The sequence below is a fragment of the Tursiops truncatus genome, chromosome 20 (genome assembly GCF_011762595.2).
Source record: "Tursiops truncatus isolate mTurTru1 chromosome 20, mTurTru1.mat.Y, whole genome shotgun sequence".
In the NCBI taxonomy this organism is placed as follows: Eukaryota; Metazoa; Chordata; class Mammalia; order Artiodactyla; family Delphinidae; genus Tursiops; species Tursiops truncatus.
The window spans coordinates 28,324,791-28,348,266 of record NC_047053.1 but is presented as its reverse complement, the minus strand read 5'-3'; the positions used below and the strand labels follow the sequence as shown (position 1 = coordinate 28,348,266).

Sequence of the window (23,476 nt, the reverse complement as noted above, 5' to 3'; positions counted from 1 at the left end):
ACTGCGGCAGAGCTGGGCTGGGAAACAGGAGACAGTAAAGAATTGCTTGCAAAGGCACACACCCCAAGAGGAGGAGATGCCACGGATAAAATAAGGCCAGCGTTAAGTTCGGGGCTCAGTTGAGCCCTGGAATGCCCTTTGTGAGGAGGTAATGAGATCACATGGCCTCCTTCATGGGAAGGAGGCAGGCTGAGAACTGGAAGAGCTTGTTCAGTGGGGTTCGGAGGGCTGAGCCCAGGAGGGAAGTGACCGTGGATAATGAGCTGTCCCAGACTGTGCCTTGTGGAACACTGGCATTCAGAGGCGCTGTGACGACTGCCAAGGGAGAAGTAGTCAGAAAGGGCTTTGTCCCTTCCAGGAATAAGGAGGGATTTTACCATTGCAGATGCAATAATAAAAACAACTACCATTTTAACGGGTCCCTACTGAGTGTCGGGCTCTGGGCTAGGCACTTATGGCCATTAAATCCGGTCTTCGTGATAATCAGGAGGCGTTTTTTTTTTATCCCATTCTGAAGATGAGGAGCATGAGGCTCAGAAAAGCTAAGTAACAACCTGCCCCAGGTCACACAGGTAAATGATGGAGTCAGAAAATGTACGTAAGGTCTGTTTGGGGAGGGAAGGGAAAAATCAGAACCAATAAGTTTAAGGAGGAGGACAGAGACAGAGAGAACAGACACAAGAGCGTGAAATATAACACACACCACTAAAGACCTACATCTTTACATAGCTGTTTAACGTGTGTGCAAAGCGGAGTTCTCAGCCAGAGTGGCCTGGACACTGTGAGCCAGTCCTCTTAATCTGCTTCTCATAGCAGCATCTGGAACGGGGTGTCGCATCTCCTGGCCTTTTAGGAATATGCAAATAACCAATCCTTAAGCTCACCAACTTTCCAGGAACGCTCCCCAGCCACACCCACCCCGAATCCTGCAAGCCCATTTCTCTTGGCCCTCTCCTAGTGTCACTGAGAGGACGGGTGGCCGATGAAGAAATCACGTTTGCATCTTTGTTATTAGGGCACCTTGCATCCCAAGGAGGCAGATGCATTTCGATCTGTTTTCTTCTCAGGAGCCCTCTTCCCAGCTGAAAATTCCCTGGAGGAGGGGGCAAAGACAGCCCCTGTGTTACACCCCAGGGAGACTAACACTGCCTTGCTAGGTAATGCACAGCACCCTGGGTTCAATGGCCTTTTCTTGGCTTTTGCTTTTAATCTGAGAATATGTACTTGAGAAGCTCTCATTGTAAAAGAAACCAGACAGAAGTATAGTGAGCATGATTTTCATGCCACAAATATGACTATACAAGAAATACCATGGTACTTTATTATTTTTTTAATTGAATTAAACCTGACTTCAAGGTCCTATCCCGCTAGGTCAATGGAAATTTGTTTTCATGGGAACTCCCCTCATAGAGCAGCCAAACTGAAATAGCTAAGGGACATCTCTGATACTTGTTCACTCTGGTCTCCACAAATATGCCCATTGTCCAAGCACAATCCAGGTAGGCACAGCATCTTTGCTAGGGTCCAGCCTCCTGGGGTCCACCCCTTCTGGGGCACAGGCTGTAGCTTCCGACAACTTGGCACATCTCCAGGCTCCTCCCCCCCACCCTCAAGATTCCAGGAACTCTGACCACCTGCGCCGCTCCCCACCCCCACCCCCAAGCCGCCTCTCCTTTCTGCTTTCAGGACACTCACATTTCCTCAATGAGTTCAGTCTTTCATGGAAAGTCAGGAAGATAGGTCTTTACCAACATTTGCTTTTGGCCAGTGCCCCTGAGGCAAGGAAATAGAAGGCGAGCCTCTCTTCTTGGAACGGGAGGAGGGAAAAGACAGGAACAACGTATAAATAGCTGTCATTCTTTTTTAGTCTTCCACAACAGCACAAAATGAAACTCAAGTTAATATCTCCACATATTAGCCTATGATCGAAGTACTCAAAGCAAAACACCAAAGTCTCTTCACCATTTCCTCTGTAATTCCTCTCCCAAAGCCACGGTTGTCAGGATTTGGTGTGCATTGTGCTGTCTTTATAGGTATTTGGTTGTAGACATTCAATATTTAATTTTAAAACCTGTGTAGCAGGCACTGGAGGGGCAGTGGAGGTCTGTCAAAGCTGGGGGAGAGAGGGAGGGATGTACGCAGACAACTGAAACACGCTGGGGTGAGTATAGGACTGGGGAAATACAGTGTACTAAGGGTGGCCCAGATGAGGGCCTCCAACCCACCCTGACAGAGCAGCAAGCACCAGAGTGTTTGGGGACGTGAAACAAGGTGTTGTCTGCCTGCCGATGCAGGTGACACGGGTTCGTGCCCCTGTCTGGGAAGATCCCACATGCTGCGGAGCGGCTGGGCCCGTGAGCCATGGCCGCTGAGCTTGCGCGTCCGGAGCCTGTGCTCCGCAGCGGGAGAGGCCACAACAGTGAGAGGCCCGCGTACCGCAAAAAACAACAAAAAAAACCAAAACAAAAGTGCAGACTTCACTCTAAGAGCTCTGAGGAGCTTTTTCAGTGCTTCGGAGTGACACGCCCAAATTAGCATCTTAGACCCCTCTGGCTTCAGTATAGGGACCTGGGGGCAGGGGGAGGCGGGGGAGTGGGAGGAGATCAGAGGAGAGGAGGAAGATAACATCTGACTTGGGTAATAGGTGGATGGTGGTTCAGGTCCCTCAAACAGGGAACACTGGAGGAACGGTTTTGAGGGATACAATGATTAGTTCAATTTTGAACATGCTGAGTTTGAGGTGTCTCATTTAAGGTTCTTCAGGCAGAAACATCCAGGCCCCTCCTGGGGTCTGGGACTCAAGAGAGGTCTGGGCTGCACATACGTAATTAACCACCTCGACGTGGAAACCAAAGCCGTGGGATTGGCTGGGGTCACCCGGGGGACCATGGAAAGTGAAAAGAGAAGAGGGCCTAAGACATTCCTGGAAGTTACCACCAATATTTTGGGGACTTGTGTTTGGGCCTGTATGCTTTAGGAATGTATAATTAGGAAGGCAAATTTTCTTGGTTATGAATTGGGGGAAGGTATCGTGTTTTCAAAGTCAAATGGAGATTGTTCTTAATTTTTATTTTTTTAATTTTATCCTACTTCTTTCCATTTCCTCTGATCTTCTGCTCTCAGCTGTGTAATCCTGGGCATGTTACTTAACTGTTCAGTGCCTCAGTTTCCTCTTTTTTTTTTTGGAGGGGGGGTATGCGGGCCTCTCACTGTTGTGGCCTCTCCCGTTGCGGAGCACAGGCTCCGGACGCGCAGGCTCAGCGGCCATGGCTCACGGGCCCAGCCGCTCCACGGCACGTGGGATCCTCCCAGACCGGGGCACAAACCTGTGTCCCCTGCATCGGCAGGCGGACTCTCAACCAGTGCGCCACCAGGGAAGCCCTCCCCTTTTTTAAAATGGAGACAATTATAGGGTTGTTATGAGGATAAAAAGAGGTAATACACAAAAGCGCTTGGAACACTCACTGGCCACCATATTTACTCAATAAATGTACACTCTCATCATCATCAGCAGCATTAGCATGGACAGTGGTGGGTTTGCTATGTGTTTCATTTGGAGTTGCATAACTCCAGAGGGTGGAGTCAGAGCTGGGTTCTAATCTTGTGTGACCTTAATTTCTCTGAGCCTCAAGCTTCTTCCTCTTCTTTAAGTGGGGATGAGCACACCTACCTCATAATGAGATAACATCTACAGGCTCTGGCATGCCAAAGGCATTTACTAATGGTTCATTTCCTCCTCTTCCTTCTTCCATAGTAGTTAGCTCAGGACCACGGAAGTCTGGTGACTGCACCACGTTTTTTCCCCTCTATCTCAGCATCCTACCATGTGGCACTACAGTACGGTACACGTTGGTTCCCCCGCAAAGGCCTGGGGGCAGCGTGGTGGTGAAGTATTTGAAAATCCTTCTCTAAAGACTACTCTTCTCCAAAGTGACTTTCCCCATCTCCACTGACCCTCTGGTTAGCGAGAGGCATCTTGGAGTTATCTTGAGAAAGCTGGACCATGGGTAGGGTGTGGGAGCACGCACAGCAGTGGCTGTGCTGAAGGGAGGTCTCACATCTTTTGTTCTGCTGGAGCAGCTGACTCCTGACATCTCACCACACCAGCCTGTCCTCTGCAGTCACCAGGGAGATCCTTCTCAAACACAGATCTGTGGTCCCTGCTCTTGCCGACCTTTCATGCCGGACCTAACTGCCCCCCCCAACCCTCAGCGCAGGCCGCTTGCTCTGCCAGGAGCGTACCCTCCCCCCGGTTGTGGGTCCACTGGGTGAACACATACCTATTTAGTCCCCAAGGAAGCACTGAGGTCACTCTGCCCTCCTGCATGGGATTGTTGGTCCCCCTCCTCAGGCCCTCCCCCAGGCCCTTGAATGAACCTGCATTGTAACATCACAATACACAGTGTTTGCACGCTTGTCTTCTGAGCTTTAAAGGCAAGGAGCCTGTCTTATTCATTGTTGACTCCTCGTTGCATTGAACAGTGCCTGGCACCAAGAGGGCCTTCAGTGTTGGTAGAATGAAGAAATGAATGGGCAGACGGACAGACTAATGGAGCTTGTTGAGATGGGGGCTACAGCTTCCCTAGAGCCCCCAACCTCATGCCCTAGCCCATTTCTGGGGGTTAGGGGGATATATAACCTTTCTCCCACACGAAACCTTGATCACCACCAGACTAATAGTCCTTAATTTCTGGGAGCAAGAATGGACACGCCTCCCATCTCATCACCCCCTGCCCAAAGATTTCTATCTTTGGGCCCCTTGAGTCTTCCAGCAGAGGGGATGAGGTTGCAGGTGGGCTTAGGTGGTCCCTCTCTGCCCACGGGCACTCCTCCAAATGTCTGCTGTGAGAGGTACTATCTCGAGACCCATGTGCTTGGGAAAAAGGGGACAGGGACCCCTCTACAAGGTGGAAGCTACCCAGTGAGCAGCTGGCTGAGCTTCCCAGTCGATGGAGAAATACCAGCCAGGATTCAGGGGGCCTGGGGACGAGGGTTTCATTCTGGCTCTGCTACTCTGTGCCATGAAACCACGATGCTGAAAAACAACTTTAGAGCTCAGCTGACCCAATCTGTTCATTCTGCAGATGAAGCTCAGAGAGGGGAAGAAACTTGCCTAGAGGTGCACAGCTGGTGGACAGAGTTGCGCTAGAGGGTTTCCAAGGTCTCTTTAGCTCCAGGAGTCTAAGGGCTTTTGGTGAGAGTCACCGCAGGAAAAAGTGCGGGTGACAGCAGGTGCTGGGGCCGGGGCTGGAGACCTGGCGTGCTTACCGATGTCGTGGACTTCTTCAGCTCAATCCTCACGTGGGCCTTTCGGTTCTTATACACAAACTCCATCAGCTTCTCGGCTGATGGAATTGTGCTATTCAAGGCTTAATAGCACAATAGCTTAGCCAAGCCTCATCCCCAAATAGTTCTCCTCCCTATCAGCACCCTGCTTAATCCCAGGATAAGCAAAGGGGGCTGTTGAGAGGAGCAAGATGGCACCAAGTGAGAAGACCCAAGCCGCAGGAGAGATGGGAATCTCCATGGCAACAGCTGCCGAGGAGACAGGAGGCCCCAGCAGCACCCAGCAGCGCCCTGGGGGAGCGAGGAGGGAAGCAGGACTCTGAAGCCACTGATATAGGCTCGCAGCCTGGGGTTGCTGGAGCAGAATTAGGAGGTGAGAGAGGCTGGGGCCAGGGGAAGAGCCCTTTGCAGCTGACCAGTTTGGAAAAGCAGGGCTTGAGGCTTGTTGGAACGGCTCTGCAGCAGGCTCTTCATTTATACACCCCTTGCTCCCATCTGCCCCCACCTCCATGTGTCCTTGGCCCTGGCACCCCTGAAATGACAGCTGGTGGCTCCTGGCTTACCATGAGGCCATCTGATAAGAAGGCCCCCTCTTTCGTGGCAGCAGGAGACCCGCCAGGTACCTGTGAGACCAGTGGGGACGTGCGTGGCTCTCCCAGCTGTGGCTTCTGCTCCCTAGAGCCCCCTAACCTGTCTCTCCCTCTCTCTCTGCAGTCCCACCCCCTGTACCTGTGCAACGCCAGCGACGACGACAATCTGGAGCCTGGATTCATCAGCATTGTCAAGCTGGAGAGCCCCCAGCGGGCCCCCCGCCCCTGCCTGTCACTGGCCAGCAAGGTAGACTCGCACTTGACCCCCGCACACCCTGAGCCCCTGCGCGCCCAGCTCTGGACCACGAGAGGTCCTGTGCTCTTTGTCTGCTTGTTTCCTGAGAGTGGTGTGCTCAGTTCAGGTTTTTATAACCCATGACTGGTCTGAGAGACGTGGAAATTCAGGCCACTGTCCTCTCCCCACCGGCCATGTGCCAGCAGAACGTTTTGGCTGTCATCTAGAGCACGTGCCCCATCCTAGCTCTTCCCCCATCACCTGGACATTCCTACACCCCTTCCCCTGCCTAGCATCAGAGCAAAGAGGGGGTCAGCTGGAGGGCTTTTCCATCTCTCAGAAATATTCACTGAGCACCATGCAAGAAGAGTGGAAACAGAGGCCATTAAAACACTCTGCCTCCGAGATCGCAGACTGGCAGCCCCACACTTCCTCAGGGCACCTTTGTCTGGAGCCGGCCGCAGCTGCCACCTTCCCACTGTCAAGGGCTTTCTGGTTTGCCATGCTCCCCACTGGCCTGCTACCTCATAGAGCCTGTAAACGTTTGCATTCGTGACCCCTGCTTTAACATTAGTTACTATTTTCTTTGTGCTTACCATGTGCCAGGTGGGACATGGGATAGATACTTCTTATATATCAATTCTCATTTACTTTTCACAACAATCAGGAAAACTAGACATTGTTATTCTCTATTTGACCTATAAGACAAATGAGGATCAGAAAGCTTAAGTAACTTGCCAGGCTGACAGAGATAGGAAGGGGCAGAGCTGAGATTTGAACCGAGCCTTGTCCACTTCTCAAACCTGAGCTTTTAACCTCTGCGCTCTGTTACCTCCCATTCTGGCTGGAAAAACTGAACATACGTGAAAAGAGTCCCATGGTGACCCAAGCCAGAGTGTGGTTAGATTGTGGGTGGCACGGTCAGGCAGACTTGGGGTGGGGGTCCTGCTCCCAGGGGTGGTGAAAGAGGAGGGTGACAGTCCCGCCCTATGCGCCTGCTCCTTGAACTCTGGCCCAGGGCATTTGTGATCCTCCCGAGAGCTGTTTCCTGGGCCATGAGTCTCAAGGAAACAGCCTGGGTTCTTACGTGATCCCCCAGGGGGCAGGGACTCGGGCAGGACTCGGAATGTGGTGCCCACGGATAGGGGAAGATATTCTCCCAGCCTGGTGCTGATGCAGAAGGGACCCTGGGGAGGTGGGAGATGGGGTCCAGGACACACCTGAGCAGCTGGAGGGTGTGGTGTCTCCGCAGGACGGTAAGCGTCCTACTGGCAGCAGCATTTTGTTAGGCTGAAGCTACCCTACCTCTGACCATTTCATTTCCATGGCTTGACAAAATATGGGCAAATGTCATTCATTTATTCATTTGGTAGATGAGTGCCCAGTGTTAGGTAGGTAAGTATGAGTTAGAGAGAGGGGAGGGAGACAGACAGATGGAGGAGGACGAGTTCCGAGAGCTCTGCTGTCCCTCTGAAGCAGCGTATGATTTCACATGCGTGTGGGCACTCGGCAACCCGCCGGGATGTGTCCACACAGGAGGTTTTCTTCTCGCCCCTAGAGGACCACTCTCCTGTAGGAGAAATGAACCATGTGAACAGACACTGGGTGACAAGGAACATGGTCAGTGCTCTTTGAGGTACTTGATTAACCTTGTTGGGCCTTTGTTTCCTCTACCATAAAATGGGACTTTTATTTCCTACCCCAGTGATCATGGTGAGGATGAAAAGAGTGTACGTCAAGCGCCCAAACAGTCCCTGAGCTAAATGAAACACAAAGTCAAAAACCCGTCAGGAGTTCAGAGGAAGCCCCTTGGCTGCTGCCCTGTGACCTTTTTTCTTTCTGAGGTCACTGCCTGAGCTTCCCGTGCCCACCCCCGCCCCCTGCACCACACTCACCCTGCTTCCCCTCGCCCGTCTTCTCCCCGCGTCACTCTGCCGAACTGCTCTGGCCCCAATCTCTCTCGCGGGTCAGGTCCAAGGCATCCCTCGGCTCTCTCATCCTGTGACCTGACCAAGTAGCTCCTACCTGGGATCCCCTGGCCCAGAGGAGGTCTGTGAAGGTAGTAATGTGGATCTTTGGGCTACTTCCAATATTTGAGACTTCCCACAGGCTTAACTGAACTCTTCATTTTTTTTGCTTTCGGTTGAATTCTGTCAGTTCAATGTGTTAATACAAGTTATCTCATAGGAAAATGAATTGTGCATAATAAATGCAGTTAGTTTGGTAAAACATATTTAAATATAGGGCTTGTGGGAGGCATAGGGGAAAGGTGGGTCTTTGGTGAGGAAATTCAAAAACCACTGACCTCAGTCAGCTCTGCTCTGGCCAATCAATTAGTGTCAGTGGTGGTGTCCCCACCCCCGGAACTGGGGCTCTTGAGCCAGACAGCCGCAGGTCTGGAGCTTGGCTTCTCCACGGCCCCTCAGTGTGACCTGGACATTTTAGCTCAGCTCTCTGAGCCTCTGTTTCCCCATCTGTAAAAGGGGAACAATAACAGGGCTCATATCTTATAGTAGTTATGAGGAGTTGAGGAGACAGTACAGAGGCCAAGCGCACAGCAATCACTCAATAAATGACTGCAGCTGTCACTGCTGTCCTTGTCATTGGCATCGTCATCCTATGCTTTCATAGTTAGCAAGGTTGGCCTTTTTCTGTCATGGTTCCCTCTTTTGATCTCTGACCCTCACTGTAGTTCTTCTGGACTCTCATTCTTGTCAGCATACCACCTTCCTCCCCCTACCCAGTCACCCAGATTGGTTTCTGTTTCTTTATTAGCAACTCCACAGCCATCCTTGTGATTCCCCAGGCCCTGAGCCCCTCATGCATGGGCTGGAGCAGTGGCCTTTTGCCTGGTGGAAGGAGCTGGCTCTGGAGGCAAAAAAGTTGGGTGCAAGCCCTGCCTTTCTTACCACAGAGAACACTCCCTGCTAACCAGGTACTTGGAAGGCTGAGGTCCTGGGTGGGAATTCTGCCTCCACTGCTTATCAGCTGTGTGACCCTGGGCAAGTTGTTCAGCCTCTCTGAGCCTCTGTTTTTTCCTCAATTCAAAAGTGGAGCTGATGCCTGTCTTATGGAATTGTTGTGAGGAGTAAATGAAATCATGTACGCAAAGCACATGGCGATAGCTGATATGATGATAACTAATACTTATGAGTGGCCTAATGACAGATACAAATAAGTAAATAAATACTTAAGGAATACTTACTCTGTGCCAGGCGCATATTATAAGGCTTTACGTGGAGTAACTTATATAGTCCTCAGAACAACCCTGTGAAGTAGGTCCTGTTATTAGCCCTAGTTTACAGAAAGGAAAACTGTGGCACAGAGCAGTTAAGTGACTTGCCCAAAGTCTCACAGCTAATGGTCGATGGCAGATTTAGTACTCAAACCTAAACAGTCTGGGCAGAGTGGGTCTCAATAACGGTTATATCCCCTCTACTTCCTCCTCCCCTTGCTTTCAAGCCTAGGTGAATCCCACCTCTTGTATTGAACCTTTCCTAACTGGCTCAGCCCAGCTGGGCTACTGGGAGCTTGGCTTCCCTCCTGGCGTGCTGCCAGGGTCTCTGGCCGTGCTTTTCACACCAGGTTTCATGGAGGTGCCTTGGCAGGGGCTGGGGTTGGGGGGAAGCCAAGGGTCCTTCTTACCCCTAATCCCACCCTCAACCTCAGCTCGCTTTTATATGTTTTGTATTGACGATTTGTGTCAGTCTGTGTGTGTGTGTGTGTGTGTGTGTGTGCGCGCGTGTGTGTGCGCGTGTGTGTATTGTGGGGGGCACAATGGAGGGAAGGGCTTTCAGCAGTGAAAAGAAGGGTTTGGAAACGACTGGTCTGTTTCATTCATTTGTACTCTAGGATGTTGTCATCAGCATTATAATCGTACGTATATGCTTTGTCTCCACAGCTAGATTATGAGTTGTTCTGGAGGGCTTGGCCTTCCCTGGCTTGGTGCCCTGAGCACAGTGGGTGCTCAGTCAGTCTTTGATGAGGAGGAGATACACAGTGACTGTCACTGTGTCTGGAGAGGAAAATCTAAGGTGCAGGGAAGTGCAGAAGTCCTGGAACGTATTGGCTTCCACTGCTAAAGGCCATGGGCAGCCTGCGCGCTGCTCTTAGAGGGCTGGCTGAATCTTTGCAGCTCCCAAAGAGGTCTCTGGGTTGTCTTTCTAAAGCCCACTCTTCCTGCCTGGAGGGCCTGCCCGTCCTCTCTGTCTTCCAGGGTCTGGTCTGGAAGAAGTGCTTCTCTCTCTCTCTCCCTCCCTCCCTCTTGCTTGGGTGCGGGCAGACTGCAGGGCAGCATGGGTAGCCCCTGAGTGGGCTGCCATCTGGCCCCAAATCTTGCTTTTTGAGTCCTAGAACTCTGAACACAGGCACCCACTGTCTGAAAGGCCTGTTTGTTTCCCCCTGTTGGCCAACCCTCTCTCTTTGATCACTTTTACAACTTTGTAATTATGGGCTGTAACCGGCTGGGGTGTTTGAACGTCAGGGTAATTACTTTCCACCGTTCCTACCCCAACCCTTCAAAAGGAGAGGGGTAGGGAAGTAAGAACATCTTCAGAGAAGGAAGTCTCTGCCCTTCCCTCCTGCTCTTCCAGGCTGGGCTGGGTTCAGGGTCTCATTCTGGGGATGAGAAACACGAGGCCCTAGTAGCACTGAGGATCCAGGAGTCTCAGTTCTGTGACTACTCGGGTGACCTCCCCACCCCTTGGTTATGTCATGGACTATGAGATTAGCAGAAGGAGTCCTTCTCCTTTTCCCCTAGGGCTGCTCCCATGCCCTGGTTTGGAGGGCTCTGAAGACTGGACAGCTTCTTTTTGCCTGGGGTCGCCTGAGCGGGGGAGACGTCCTGGGAACAAGCAGGCTAGAGGAGGATGGAGGCTGTGACCTCTCCATTTCTTCAGCAGTTCCATTCTCCGGTCCTGTGAATTTCCAGTCAATTAGCCTGGCGAGCCTGGGCCTGGGCTGGGCCTGGGTGCTGGTAGAGAGAGGGCCTAGCCCAGCTCCTCAGGGAAGGAGGGAGGGAAGAGGGAAGGTACCCTCCTGGCCGAAGAGGCCCCACTTGAGCGTCTCCACCACCCTCCCGGGGCTCTCCTGCCTGCAGGCTGCCTGTTCTGAGGGGCCCTCTGGCCTCTGCGGCCGCCTGGGGAGCAGGGATCAGGGGGCGGGAGCCTAGCCGCTCCCCTGGCCTGCCTGGCAGGAGACCTGCCCCAACAGGCTCTCACCGGGAAGGGAAGCAGAGATCAAAGCGCTGGAGTGTAAGCCCCAGCCCCGGCTCCTCTTCCTGACTGCACTACTTGCGGAAGGGTTAACTCCTTCAGTGCCTGCAGGAAGGCCCGAAAGGATCAGCAGGCCCCAGGGGCCTGAGGTCCCAGCCTGATGCCTTCGCAAGGTGAGCCTTTGCCCTAGGGAGGAGCGCTGGAGAGCGCTGGCACCTGGGAGAGAGGCGACAGTGAGGCCGGAGCAGGGTCTGTCTGTCGGTCCTTTGCCCTCGTGCCTCCACCGCCCCCTCAGCTCTTATCTCCCTGGTCTTACCCCACACCCAGAGCCCCCAGATTCCTGCTTTGTGTTCTCTTTGTGGCTCTGCCCTCTGCTTTGCCTGGTTGGCTAGATCCTCTCAGAGCCTTGGCGAGCACGCCTGTGCATGTGCACGTGCACGTGCGCACAATTGTGTCCTTGTGGGAACAGCCCCTCGGGTCCCTCCCAACCCGAGTCTCTACTGCCACCCTCAGGGAGGGGGTGAAGGGATAAAGCACCAGACAGGGACTCCAGTAGGTCCTTGAATAGGAGCCAGAGAAAGAGTTGCAGACTAGAGTGTGGCAGGGAGAGAGAGCCGTGAGACGGGCTGAGCCTGGGGCTGTCAGAGACGCCTTGGGTGAGAGCAGTGTCCCAGGATCCAGGAACTTGGCCTGAGGTGGGGGACGGGATGCTCTGCAGGCTCCTCTTGTCAGGCAGGGCTGGACCCTGGAAAGCCCAGTTCTGTTCTGAAGGAGCTGTCCACCTCTCTGTACTGGGGACTGGTCACCACACACCCCCAGGCCCTGGGGGGTGCTGGTCGCTCCCTGCTCTCGGTTCTCACACTTCTTCGTGAAGGAGGACTGGAGGCACCCTGACGGCAGGGGCTGTGTCTTATTTGTCCTTAGGCCTAGAGCCTAGTCCAGCCCCTGGCACCTACTAAACCCTGTTAGGGGTTTGTTCCATTACGAAAGGAAGGACTGAATGTTGTCCTGGAAGGCAGTGGACCTGGGTGAGCTTGGGGCGGGGCAGGGGATCCTAACCCCACCGACCCCTTGCATGTGTTATATGTGGGAGTGTACAGGGGTGTGGTGTGTGCAGAATCCTAGGAAGGCACGTGACGGGGCGAGGCCGGGGCGTGGATGGGCTGCGTGTCTGACCCCTGCGGGACCTCTGCTGTGTGTCTCTGCAGGCCCGGATGGCGGGGGAGCGGGGAGCCAGCGCCGTCCTCTTTGACATCACGGAGGATCGAGCTGCTGCTGAACAGGTACCCGGGACGTGGGGTGTTTGAGGAGGGGGCTGGACGAAGGAAGAGAAATGTGCCGGGGAAGAAGTCAGGACACAGCCACCCTTGTGGGCACTTTCCCTCCTGCAGCTGCAGCAGCCCCTGGGGCTGACGTGGCCAGTGGTGTTGATCTGGGGTAATGATGCCGAGAAGCTGATGGAGTTTGTGTATAAGAACCGAAAGGCCCACGTGAGGATTGAGCTGAAGAAGTCCACGACATCGGTAAGCACGCCAGGTCTCCAGCCCCGGCCCCAGCACCTGCTGTCACCCGCACTTTTTCCTGCGGTGACTCTCACCAAAAGCCCTTAGACTCCTGGAGCTAAAGAGACCTTGGAAACCCTCTAGCGCAACTCTGTCCACCAGCTGTGCACCTCTAGGCAAGTTTCTTCCCCTCTCTGAGCTTCATCTGCAGAATGAACAGATTGGGTCAGCTGAGCTCTAAAGTTGTTTTTCAGCATCGTGGTTTCATGGCACAGAGTAGCAGAGCCAGAATGAAACCCTCGTCCCCAGGCCCCCTGAATCCTGGCTGGTATTTCTCCATCGACTGGGAAGCTCAGCCAGCTGCTCACTGGGTAGCTTCCACCTTGTAGAGGGGTCCCTGTCCCCTTTTTCCCAAGCACATGGGTCTCGAGATAGTACCTCTCACAGCAGACATTTGGAGGAGTGCCCGTGGGCAGAGAGGGACCACCTAAGCCCACCTGCAACCTCATCCCCTCTGCTGGAAGACTCAAGGGGCCCTCCAGTTCTCTGTGTGTCTCCTGGGCTCCTTCCAGAAGCGTGACCCTTTCCATCTCTGCTCGCTCCCCCAGCCAGATTATGACGTGTGGATCCTCCTGACGGTGGTGGGCACCATCTTTGTGGTCATCCTGGCCTCGGTGCTGCGCATCCGGTGCCGCCCCCGTCACAGCAGACCGGTGAGGCGGGTGGGCTCCCTGGTGGAGGTGGGCGAGTGCACGTGTGGGGGAAGGTGGGGAGCAGGAAGGACAAAGTGAGGAAAGAAGGTGCCCTTACGCCTGTGAAACAGTTTACACCTAAATCCCCCGGCAAATGACTTTGTTGATTTCCAGCAGCCTCTCTCCACAAGAGTCCTCATTTGTTCATTCATTCACCAAATAGAGTGAGCACCTGTTCTGTGCCAGACACTGTTCCAGGCGTTGGGGATAGTGCAGTGAACAAAAAGACAAAAGATTCCTCCCCTCGGGGAACTTTCATTCTAGGTAAAATGAATGAGTAAATAAATAAGTAAAATGTAAGTAAATAAATAAGTAAAATACGCAATAATTTAGACGGTGGTGTGTGCCAGGGAGAAAAATAAAATAGAAAAGGGGAGGGAATGGAAAGGGGACAGGGTTAATTTTTAAAAGCAAGGCCAGGGAAGGCCTCATTGAGAGGATGACATTACAGGTAAGACCCTCAACAGGTGAGGGGGTGATCTGTGCAGATACCTGGGGAGAAAGTGATTGAGGCGAGAAAACAGGAAATGCCAAGGCCTTGAGGCAGAAGTGTGCCCGTTATGTCTGAGGAACAGCAAGACGGTCCTGTGGCTGGAATCCAGTGAGTGAGAGGGCAGAGCAGCTGGTGGGGACAGAGAGTTCATGGGGCCCAGTGGTACTGGACTGTTAAGGCCGTTGTCAGGATGTTTTTTTCACTCACGGGAGGGTTTTGAGCGGAAGGAGAGCCATGATCTGACCTCACCTGATCTGTGGTGAGAAACCAGCTCCGAGGCTATTACAGGACTCCAGGGGACAGCAGAGGTAGCTTGGAGTAGGGAGGCAGCAGTGAAAGTGGTGAGCATTAGTTAGACCCTCCATACACTTTGAAGGCAAAGCTGACAGGTTTCTAATGGACTGATCACGGAGTGCAAGAGAATGGTCAAGAATGGCAACAAGATTTTTGGCCTGAGCAATGAAAAGAACGGAATTCCCTTTACTGAGGTGGGGAAGACTGCGGGAGGACAGGTGTGTGGTTGGGCGGTTCATGGGATTAGGAGTTCAGCGTGGGGCCTGTCAAGTTGGACGTGCCTGTTAGATATCCAAGTTGAGACGTCAAGCAGGCAGTTGGATAAAAAGTTGCTCTCACGGGTCATCGGGGGAAGGAAAATCAATAGTAGGAGTGGGGAATGGGATGGGGGGGCTTAGCCTGCTGGGCAGAGCCACGTAGGAACTCCGAGGATACAAACGCCTCGGAGTGGTCAAGCAGTCACGGGATCTGACTGGGTGGCCGGGAACCGAGTACAAGCTGGAGTCCAGGGCTGAGGGAAGAGGAGCCCCTGCCCCATTCTGGCCCCACCCCTCTTCCCAGGATCTCCTTCAGCAGCGAACAGCCTGGGCCATCAGCCAGCTGGCCACCAGGAGGTACCAGCCCGGCTGCAGGAGGGCCCGGGCCGAGTGGCCAGACTCAGGTAGCAGCTGCAGTTCAGCCCCTGTGTGCGCCATCTGCCTGGAGGAGTTCTCGGAGGGCCAGGTAAGGCAGGGCCGTGGTTCACCTCCATGACCAGGCTGGGGAGGGAGGCTGGAGCTTGGGGGAGGAAGCGCTTAAGGCTGGTGTGAGTGCTCGAGCTGCATCTATGTGCACAGACAGCCCTGAGGTTTGGTTATTTTCCTGGCTTTCCAGGGAAAGAGAACTACTGCTGGTTGAGTGTGTACACGTGGCGGGCTCTGCAGTGGATGCTCTACAGGCATCCTCTCGTTTTAGCCTTGTGACAGTGAGGGGTGGGGGTAGGTTAGTCTTTTAGCCTCATTTTACAGCAGAAAACTGTCTGTTAAGAAACTTGCCCAAGGTCGTGCAGCTAAGTGGCAAAAACCAGGTCTACTTGATATCAAAGCCCATACCATTTCTGTCCTACCGTGAGGTCTTTGAAAGCAGATGGCGGCAGTCAGGAGAGGCCAGAGGGAGTCGGGAATGCCCTGCTTCCTGGCCACGGCTGTAGCTACAGACAACTCTGGTTCAGACCCCTTGTTTTCTCCAGGAGCTACGGGTCATTTCCTGCCTCCATGAGTTCCATCGTACCTGTGTGGACCCCTGGCTGCACCAGCATCGCACTTGCCCCCTCTGCATGTTCAACATCGTAGGTAGGAGGTGGGCCGAGGACTCCCCTGTGCGCAGGCAGATGGGTCTAGAAGGGGCTTCCCTCTGGGCAAGTGTTTTGCCTTGAAGCTGAGGAGAAGGCAGGACTGCCTCAGTTGTTCTTTAAGCTGTGCACTGCTCGAAGGGGCCTCATCTGAGGGGGCAGCCATTCCATTGCAGTCATCTTTATGATGTATTTTCATGACAACTTTGTTGATTTTAAATCTGACTGATTTGTTTGTTTGTTTATTTATTTTTGGCTGCGTTGGGTCTTCGTTGCTGTGCGCGGGCTTTTCTGTAGTTGTGGTGAGTGGGAGCTACTCTTCATTGCGGTGCGTGGGCTTCTCGTTGCGGTGCGTGGGCTTCTCATTGTGGTGGCTTCCCTTGTTGCGGAGCACAGGCTCTAGGTGCACGGGCTTCAGTAGTTGTGGCACATGGGCTCAGTAGTTCTGGCTCCCGGGCTCTAGAGCACAGGCTCAGTAGTTGTGGTGCACGGGCTTAGTTGCTCCCCGGTATGTGGGATCTTCCCAGACCAGGGCTCGAACCCGTGTCCCCCGCATTGTCAGGCGGATTCTTAACCACTGTGCCACCTGGGAATGCCAAGATTTGTATATTTATTATTCTACTTTTCTGGCAATAAAGTATCCTGTTCGAACAAAACCAGGATATTATGACAATCTTCTAAAAGATGAAAGTGAAGTATCTTGAGGAAAGAGAGCCTTTTTCTAATTCACCCAAAGGTGCAGTGTGGGCTAGCAGTGGCCCTGGGTGCAAGTCCCCAAAGGGCTGATGGGAGGAGCAGGGCTTGCCATGCACAGTGGAACTCCCAAGGAGACAACTGGCTGGAGGGAGCAAGGGCATCCCCGGGCACAGGCAGGTTAGGAGTGTCCTTGGTCGTCCAAACTCTGACGGAGCTTGCGGGCAATGCAGGCTCAATAAGTACGTTACAGCCACGCTTTTCTGAATGTACCCTCCTTCCGTTTGGGGAGTCAAACACTTGTGCTCTTGGTTCTCTCTTCCAGAGGGAGATTCCCTTTCTCAGTCCCTGGGACCGTCTAGATCTTACCAAGAACCAGGCCGAAGACTCCACCTCATTCGCCAGCATCCCGGCCATGCCCACTACCACCTGCCTGCTGCCTACCTGTCGGGCCCTTCCCGGAGCGCAGCGGCTCGGCCCACACGGCCTGGTCCCTTCCTACCATCCCAGGAGCCAGGCGTGGGCCCTCGGCACCACCGCCTCCCCAGAGGCGCACATCCCCGGGTTCCAGGCGAACCACAGCGCCTGGCAGTGGCCCAGAGCCCCTCTGCGCAGGGCTGGGGGCTGAGCCACCTGCGGTGCACTTTGCAGCACCCTGCCACCTGCCCCATGCCCCCACGCCGGGCCAGGCCTCACGACAGCAGCGGGTCTGGAGAAAGCTACTGCACAGAACGCAGTGGCTACCTGGCAGACGGGCCAGCCAGTGACTCCAGTTCAGGGCCCTGTCACGGCTCTTCGAGTGACTCAGTGGTCAACTGCACGGACATCAGCCTGCAGGGCATCCACGGCAGCAGTTCTACCTTCCGCAGCTCCCTGAGCAGTGACTTTGACCCCCTGGTGTACTGCAGCCCCGAAGGGGAGCGCCGGCGGGAGGAGGCTCAGCCTAGCATGACCTCTCGGCCCCGTTCTTTGGACTCGGTGGTGCCCACAGGGGAAACCCAGGTTTCCAGCCATGTCCACTACCACCGCCACCGGCACCGCCACTACAAAAAGCGTTTCCAGTGGCACGGCAGGAAGTCTGGCCCAGAAACTGGAGTCCCGCCGTCCAGGCCTGCCATTCCTCGGACACAACTCCAGCCAGAGCTGCCTTCACCCGATCCGCAGGCAGCCAGCCCCAGCCCAGCAGCCCCGTCAGGACAGCTCCCCAGCCCGCAACGGCCCAGGGCCCTCACCGAGCCAGCCCCCGGGCCAGCGGACTCCGCCAGCCCCAGCCCTGGTCCCAGCAGCCTCTTCCACTTGCAGAAATCCAGCCTCCCTGTGCGACACACACAGAGGAAACGGCGGGGGAGTCCCTCAGAGCCCTCCCCAGCCTCTCGACCCCAGGACTTGGCCGCACACCGAGTGTGCCAGATTCTTCCCCATTATGGCCCCAGCCTGGCATATCCTTGGTCCCCAGAGGCCCACCCATTGATCTTCGGACCTCCGGGCCTGGACAGGAGGCTGCTACCAGAAACCCCAGGCCCTACTTACCCAAGTTCACAGCCGGTGTGGTTGTGTCTGACTACACGCCAGCCCCTAGGACCACACCCATCTGGGGAGGGGCCTTCCGAATGGAGTTCTGGCGCCCCAGAGGGTAGGCCATGCCCTTACCCACACTGCCAGGTGCTGCCAGCCCAGCCTGGTGAGTTTTCAGGGGAAATGGGTCTGGCGGGGACAGGAGACTAGAGTTGGGTATGGTAGAACGGGTCAAGTCATCCAGAGGGTTGATGGAAGCTGAGAAGGGTCCAACAGGGGTGACATTCAAAATAGTGGACAACTGACATAGCGTAGGATGCTGGCTCTGCCAGGTGTTAATCCTTTAGTTGCCAGATCCTCGGGAGGTCTCCGGTGAGGTACCAGTGTGGCTGAGACAGCAGAAAGTACTTGGGGCGGCTTGGGGCAGCAGCTCAATCGTGAGTGTTTCAGTATTTTAAAAATTGGTACAGCTGAGCCTATAGTTCAGTATTAGCTGTAAATACAAAGAAGGCCAAGAACTGTTCCTTGCTCTTGAGGAGAGCGTGGACAAATAGTTACTGAAAACCGTAATCCCAGGCCATATGAGATCTTACAGGAGAAATAACTACAGATAACCATAATTCTGGGTTATATGAGAAGAGCTATGTGAATGATGCAAAAAAAAAAAAAAAAGGAGAGCGATCACAGGTGGTTCCTAGCAGCCCTGTGGTTTTCTCCTTTCCCCCGGGGAAAAGAACTACTAGGGCTTTCCCTTCTATGCATCTTTGTTAATAAGACTGACTTCATTTTCTTGGGGACTCAGTGCGTCCCTATTACTGTATTGCAGCCAATGGTGATAATGTAAATCCTTGACTTTAGCTGGGTATTTATTTGCTCAAATCCTCCTCTTCCTCTTCCGGATCCCCCAACCCCTACTCTCCCCCATCTTTTCCCATTGTGTGGATGACACAGCTCTTTGCCTACAGCCATCACTAGGAGGACCCCTCTGCCCTCAAAGGTCCTGAAATATAAGACTTCAGGGTCTAGGAATCCTACAGGCAGGACCTGAGAGCTGCTATCATCCGTCCATTCATTTCTTCCTTCCATTTTTCTTTCTGCGTTGTGTGCTTGCTATGTGCTAGGTTCCAGGCTCTGAGGACGTGGAACTTGTCAACCAGGAGACCCAGGTCTGTGGAGAGATAGGCATGCAAGCTGTTATAGTACAGAAAACAATTGCTTCCACAGGGCCACGTAATGCAGATTTGGCCATGTGTTTTGTCTGATGGTGCCTTTTGAATCCTGTCATGTGTATACTTTCAGTGCTGCCAGTGCCAGACCACTACCTCCCCTCTCTCTCTCAAACTCGTAACTGGTTTCAGCGCCTCCCTTTCCCCTGCTCTTCAGATCTAATCTACGCCAGGTTCTGTTAACCATGTCTCCGCTAGCTTTACCATATTCTCCTCCAGTACTGCTGGCACCTGTCCACGTCTTAGGTGCAGCCTAAAGGTCGGGGCAGGAGCCCCCTGGCTCCTCCCTTCCCTCTCACAGGGCCATGAAGGCCGAGCCCTGCACATCAGTGTCGTGTCCTGTAGTGCCACGCAACACTGTGATCCTGCTCGCCTACCCTCCATTCTGCTGCCGGGGTCATCCTCCTCAAACAAACTCTCTAGAAATCTTCAGATGTTCTGTTTTATTCAGAGTAAAGAAAAATCCAACCTGGTTTGGCCTTCAAGGCCCTAGTACCAGCTAGCCCCCATCTTCCTTCCCAACCTTATTTTCCGCTCTTCCCCTTCCCTTCCCCTGCTCCAGGCTTTAGCCAAACTAGGTAAACACTTCCTGCAGTTTCTGCAGCCCAGAATATTCTGCTGCCTTCCTGTTCCCATAAATCTAATTCTTCCCTATTCCTGCAGGACCAGTGCATTTATCCCCACTTTCAGGAAGCCCTTCTTGATGCTCCACTTGGACATGACCTTTCTCCTTTCGTGATTCATCTCTTACGACCCCAGTCCTGCCCCCATTGGCATAATTGCCACTTACGTGCACACCTTTTCTCCTACAAGGTTGTCAGGTCCCTGCTTAGTCTTCTTGGTCTTCTGTTTGGCACATGGTAGCAGGCCAGATCCACAAGTGTATAATAAATATTTACTGGGCGAATGAATGAATAGTAAGTATGGGTAACACACTGGTTGCTATCTATGTATCTCTTTCTCTAGATTCATTTTTCTCTCCCCTGTGTCCCAATGGGGGCCGCTCTCAGCTTTCAATCTGATCACCCTTCTGGACCCATTCCCTGCTCCTGCCTCTCTGTAGTTCCCTCCCAGCCATACTCTCTTGCCGGTGGAACAAGCAGAAGATTGGCCTGACCCTCAGTGACCTCTTTCCTCCTCTCTCTCTAAATGCAGGCTCAGAAGAGGAGGAGCTCGAGGAGCTGTGTGAACAGGCCGTGTGAGATGTTCAGGCCGAGCTCCAACCAAGAGTGCTCGCCAGATGACTCAGGGCCCTACCTGGCACAGAGTCCTGCTCCTGAGAAAAGAAAGGACCTCAGAAAACACCCCTCTTCTTTGCCATCCTTCCTGGAACCACTGGCAGAGGAGTGTGATGGTGGGCAGCAGGAGGTGTTGTCTCCCGGTCCCAGCTCCAGACCTTGTCTGCAGAAGCATCTGCAGTGCAGCAAGTCTGTGTCCAGCCAGGCAACCAGCTACCACTTGTGTGGGTTGGCTCCCCTGCAGGCTGGGACTTTCTGAGAGCAGGAAGCTAGGTATAGGTAGATAGGTGTTATAAAGGTGGTGCTCCTTCCCCAGCCCCAGCAGGTCTCCCTCATTCCAAGCCTCATGTTCATACCAGCAAACGGGTCCAGCTGAACGCATGACCCTTCTCACCTCCTTCCTTGGGAGAGTCCTGCACACCAGCTTTGGCTCCTCCTTGGTAAGGCTGCTGCGTCAGCGGCAACCCTGGTTCTTATCATTTTCCTTCTTTGCAAAAAGATCAGGAGCATAGGTGAGCCCTGAGCCCTGAAAAGTGGGGCTTTGCAGCTTCACCAGGCAGGGCCTCCCCTGGTGCACAAGGGAGGATGTTTGTCCCTCCTTGTCCGCACTTGTCACATCCACTATATTAAGTCAGAGGGGAGCCAGGGTGTGCAGTTCTGTCCCTGATGTGGTACAGCACCTTGAAGAAACTGGGTCGAAGCCTCTGATCGTCAAACTCCCTTGTCACTCCAGCAGCCTCAGTTCCTCTGGGGGTAGGGGTGAGGGTAGTGGGAAGGGAATAGCTCTTCCTTGGGGACCTCCTATCTCAAAGTCCCAAAGTAGGCGGAAAGAAGAGGATTTCTGCTGTACTTTATTTAGGAAGAGGAAGGAAGGAATGAAGGTAGGAAAGGCAAAATTACAGCTGGACAAGGAAGTTTTCTCTGGGCGTTTTCTCTCAGACCAGGGATAGGGAACGGGAGAACAAAGGAGAGGTAATATGGGGCCCTTGGGATTAGACGGCCCAGAGGCCCGGCTTCCCAGTATAAGCCATGCAGGCCAGAGACACACAGGAAGGAGTGGAGTTGCAGCAGGAAGCCTGGCCTGGGCAGCTGGTATCGAGTGGGCAAGGGCTGAGGGGCCTCCTCAGGGTGACATGCACCCCGGGGAATTTGGACCATTGCTGGCCCCTCAGGCATTATCCCGTTTGGAATGTGAATGTGGGAGCAAAGTGGGCACAGGACCCCACCTGGGAATCTTCTTCCCTCTAAGTCAGTGGGGAACTAGCACCTAGGCACCCACGTGGGTATTTATATCTGAACAGACAGAAAGACGCTTGAATCAGGCACTATGTTGAGAAATGTATTTATTTGCTAATATATTTATCCATAAATTCCATCTGGTCTCGTCGTTTTCTTCTGTCATGACTGTCACTCAGGGTAACAACTTTGTCTTCTACGTGGGCAAAGATAAATTACTCCTGATAGCAGAGGCTAGGCTCTGGTTTATGAAAGGACAGAGTAGAGTGGTGGGCTTGGCTTGTAAGCCCCTAAAAGCGTGGTTTAGTGAGATCAGGGGAAGAGAAAGCACGGCTGGATTCTCACTGTGGTTCAGTGTGTCATCTGTACTATTATTGTACTGTTTACTTCACACTCTATAATGCTTCAGTGACTTTCTTTGTGACCCTGGGCAAATACTCAGATATATTTGAGTATACTCAAATACCCTGGTGCCTTTTCCCACCCATGAAATGGGCCCACTTCACGGAGTTGTTGGAGAGCTCCCGTGAGACGAGTGAACTGTGTTCCAAGGTAGAATGTATGCAGTGATAGAGAACATCCTAACCCCAGTCACAGAGCCCATCTGAGCACGACATGGGACGGGCACCAGCAGCAGACCGGTCTTGAAGAAGCTCAGTTTCAATTTAGGAGGCCTGGTTGGGAAGATAGAGCAGCAGGGCCTGAAACTATTTATATCCCAAAGCTCCAATTCAGATAAACACAAATGACTGTCCTCTGCCTACACACGGGACTATTGTGAGGATCAACAGAGGTGGTGCTGTTGCAGGGATGAAGAATTCCACAGGGCCTGGACAGGCCTTTGCTCTCCTCCTCACAAAGCACATTTTCCCCTTCTGCTTCTCCAGGAAAGGTATGTTAAAGGCGGTCGTTGTCTGGTGCCCAGTTCTGAACCAGAGAGAAAGGCATTTAGCATCCCATAGGGTGAATTTTTTTTTTTTTTTTTTTTTTTTTTTTGCTGTACGCGGGCGTCTCACCGCTGTGGCCCCTCCCGTTGCGGAGCATAGGCTCCGGACGCACAGGCTCAGCGGCCCTGGCTCACGGGCCCAGCCGCTCCGCGGCATGTGGGATCCTCCCGGACCGGGGCACGAACCCGTGTCCCCTGCATCGGCAGGCGGACTCTCAACCACTGCGCCACCAGGGAAGCCCCCATAGGGTGAAATTTAAAAAAAAAAAAAAAAAAAAGGACACAATCTCCTACAGATGATCTTAAGTAAAGGAACTGTATCTAAATGCTAAAAGCTGCACAAAGCGTAAATTATCAGCTGGAACGTGGAAACGTACATAAAGAGCTGTTAGAAATAATTAAATATGCATTTTTTTCGGCCGTCTGCTCACCGGCCACCGTTTCTGTGGACGCAAATGGAAACCCAATCACGCTCCCTCCCTGTTAGGAAGGAGGGGGGCGGTCCCTGGATTTCTTCTCGTCTCTGCAGAGATAATCCACAGGGAGGCAGTGGATTCGCTGGCCCTGCGCTTTTAAGACGGGAAGACAAAAAAGAATCTCCGCTGTCATCCAGGATCCTCCAGGGGACCGGCAGCCCGGTGCCAGCGGCCTAGATCAAATGGTCCGAGCGCCGGGATTCCGCCCCGGTCGCGGCGCGCGCGCAGGCGCCAACCGCGCCGCACCTCCCCCACGGGCCCCGCCCACAGGCCCAACTGCTGCCAGACCTCGCCCTCGCGCCGGCCCAGGTGGCGGGGGTGCGCGCCGACCCAGGTGACTCCCGGCCGGCCCCGCCTCCTGGCGGGAGAAACCATCTCCTAAGGCGGGTGGAGGGGCGGGGCCGGCGGCCTCCCACGCCGGAAGAGGAAGTCTTGGAAACCGGAAGTGCGG

General features: G+C 53.7%; 1 protein-coding gene across 3 annotated transcripts in view; it reads left to right on the top strand.

Annotated features, from left to right (window-relative positions):
* The window catches only part of RNF43 (ring finger protein 43), a 61,278-nt gene extending 39,536 nt beyond the window's left edge, over positions 1-21,742 (top strand). The window contains exons 3-11 of one of the 3 annotated variants that reach the window (XM_073797758.1): positions 6,001-6,123; positions 7,648-7,731; positions 12,533-12,607; positions 12,716-12,847; positions 13,435-13,539; positions 14,927-15,088; positions 15,594-15,696; positions 16,714-18,069; positions 20,285-21,742. In XM_073797758.1, coding sequence (XP_073653859.1) covers positions 6,001-6,123; positions 7,648-7,731; positions 12,533-12,607; positions 12,716-12,847; positions 13,435-13,539; positions 14,927-15,088; positions 15,594-15,696; positions 16,714-18,069; positions 20,285-20,331 — 2,187 coding nt within the window. In that variant the 3' untranslated portion in view covers positions 20,332-21,742. Of the gene's footprint in view, positions 1-6,000; positions 6,124-7,647; positions 7,732-9,082; positions 11,498-12,532; positions 12,608-12,715; positions 12,848-13,434; positions 13,540-14,926; positions 15,089-15,593; positions 15,697-16,713; positions 18,070-20,284 lie in introns of those variants that run through there. The other 2 variants (XM_033846472.2, XM_033846474.2) reach the window with 2 other exon arrangements.
* Positions 21,743-23,476: the final 1,734 nt, after the last annotated feature.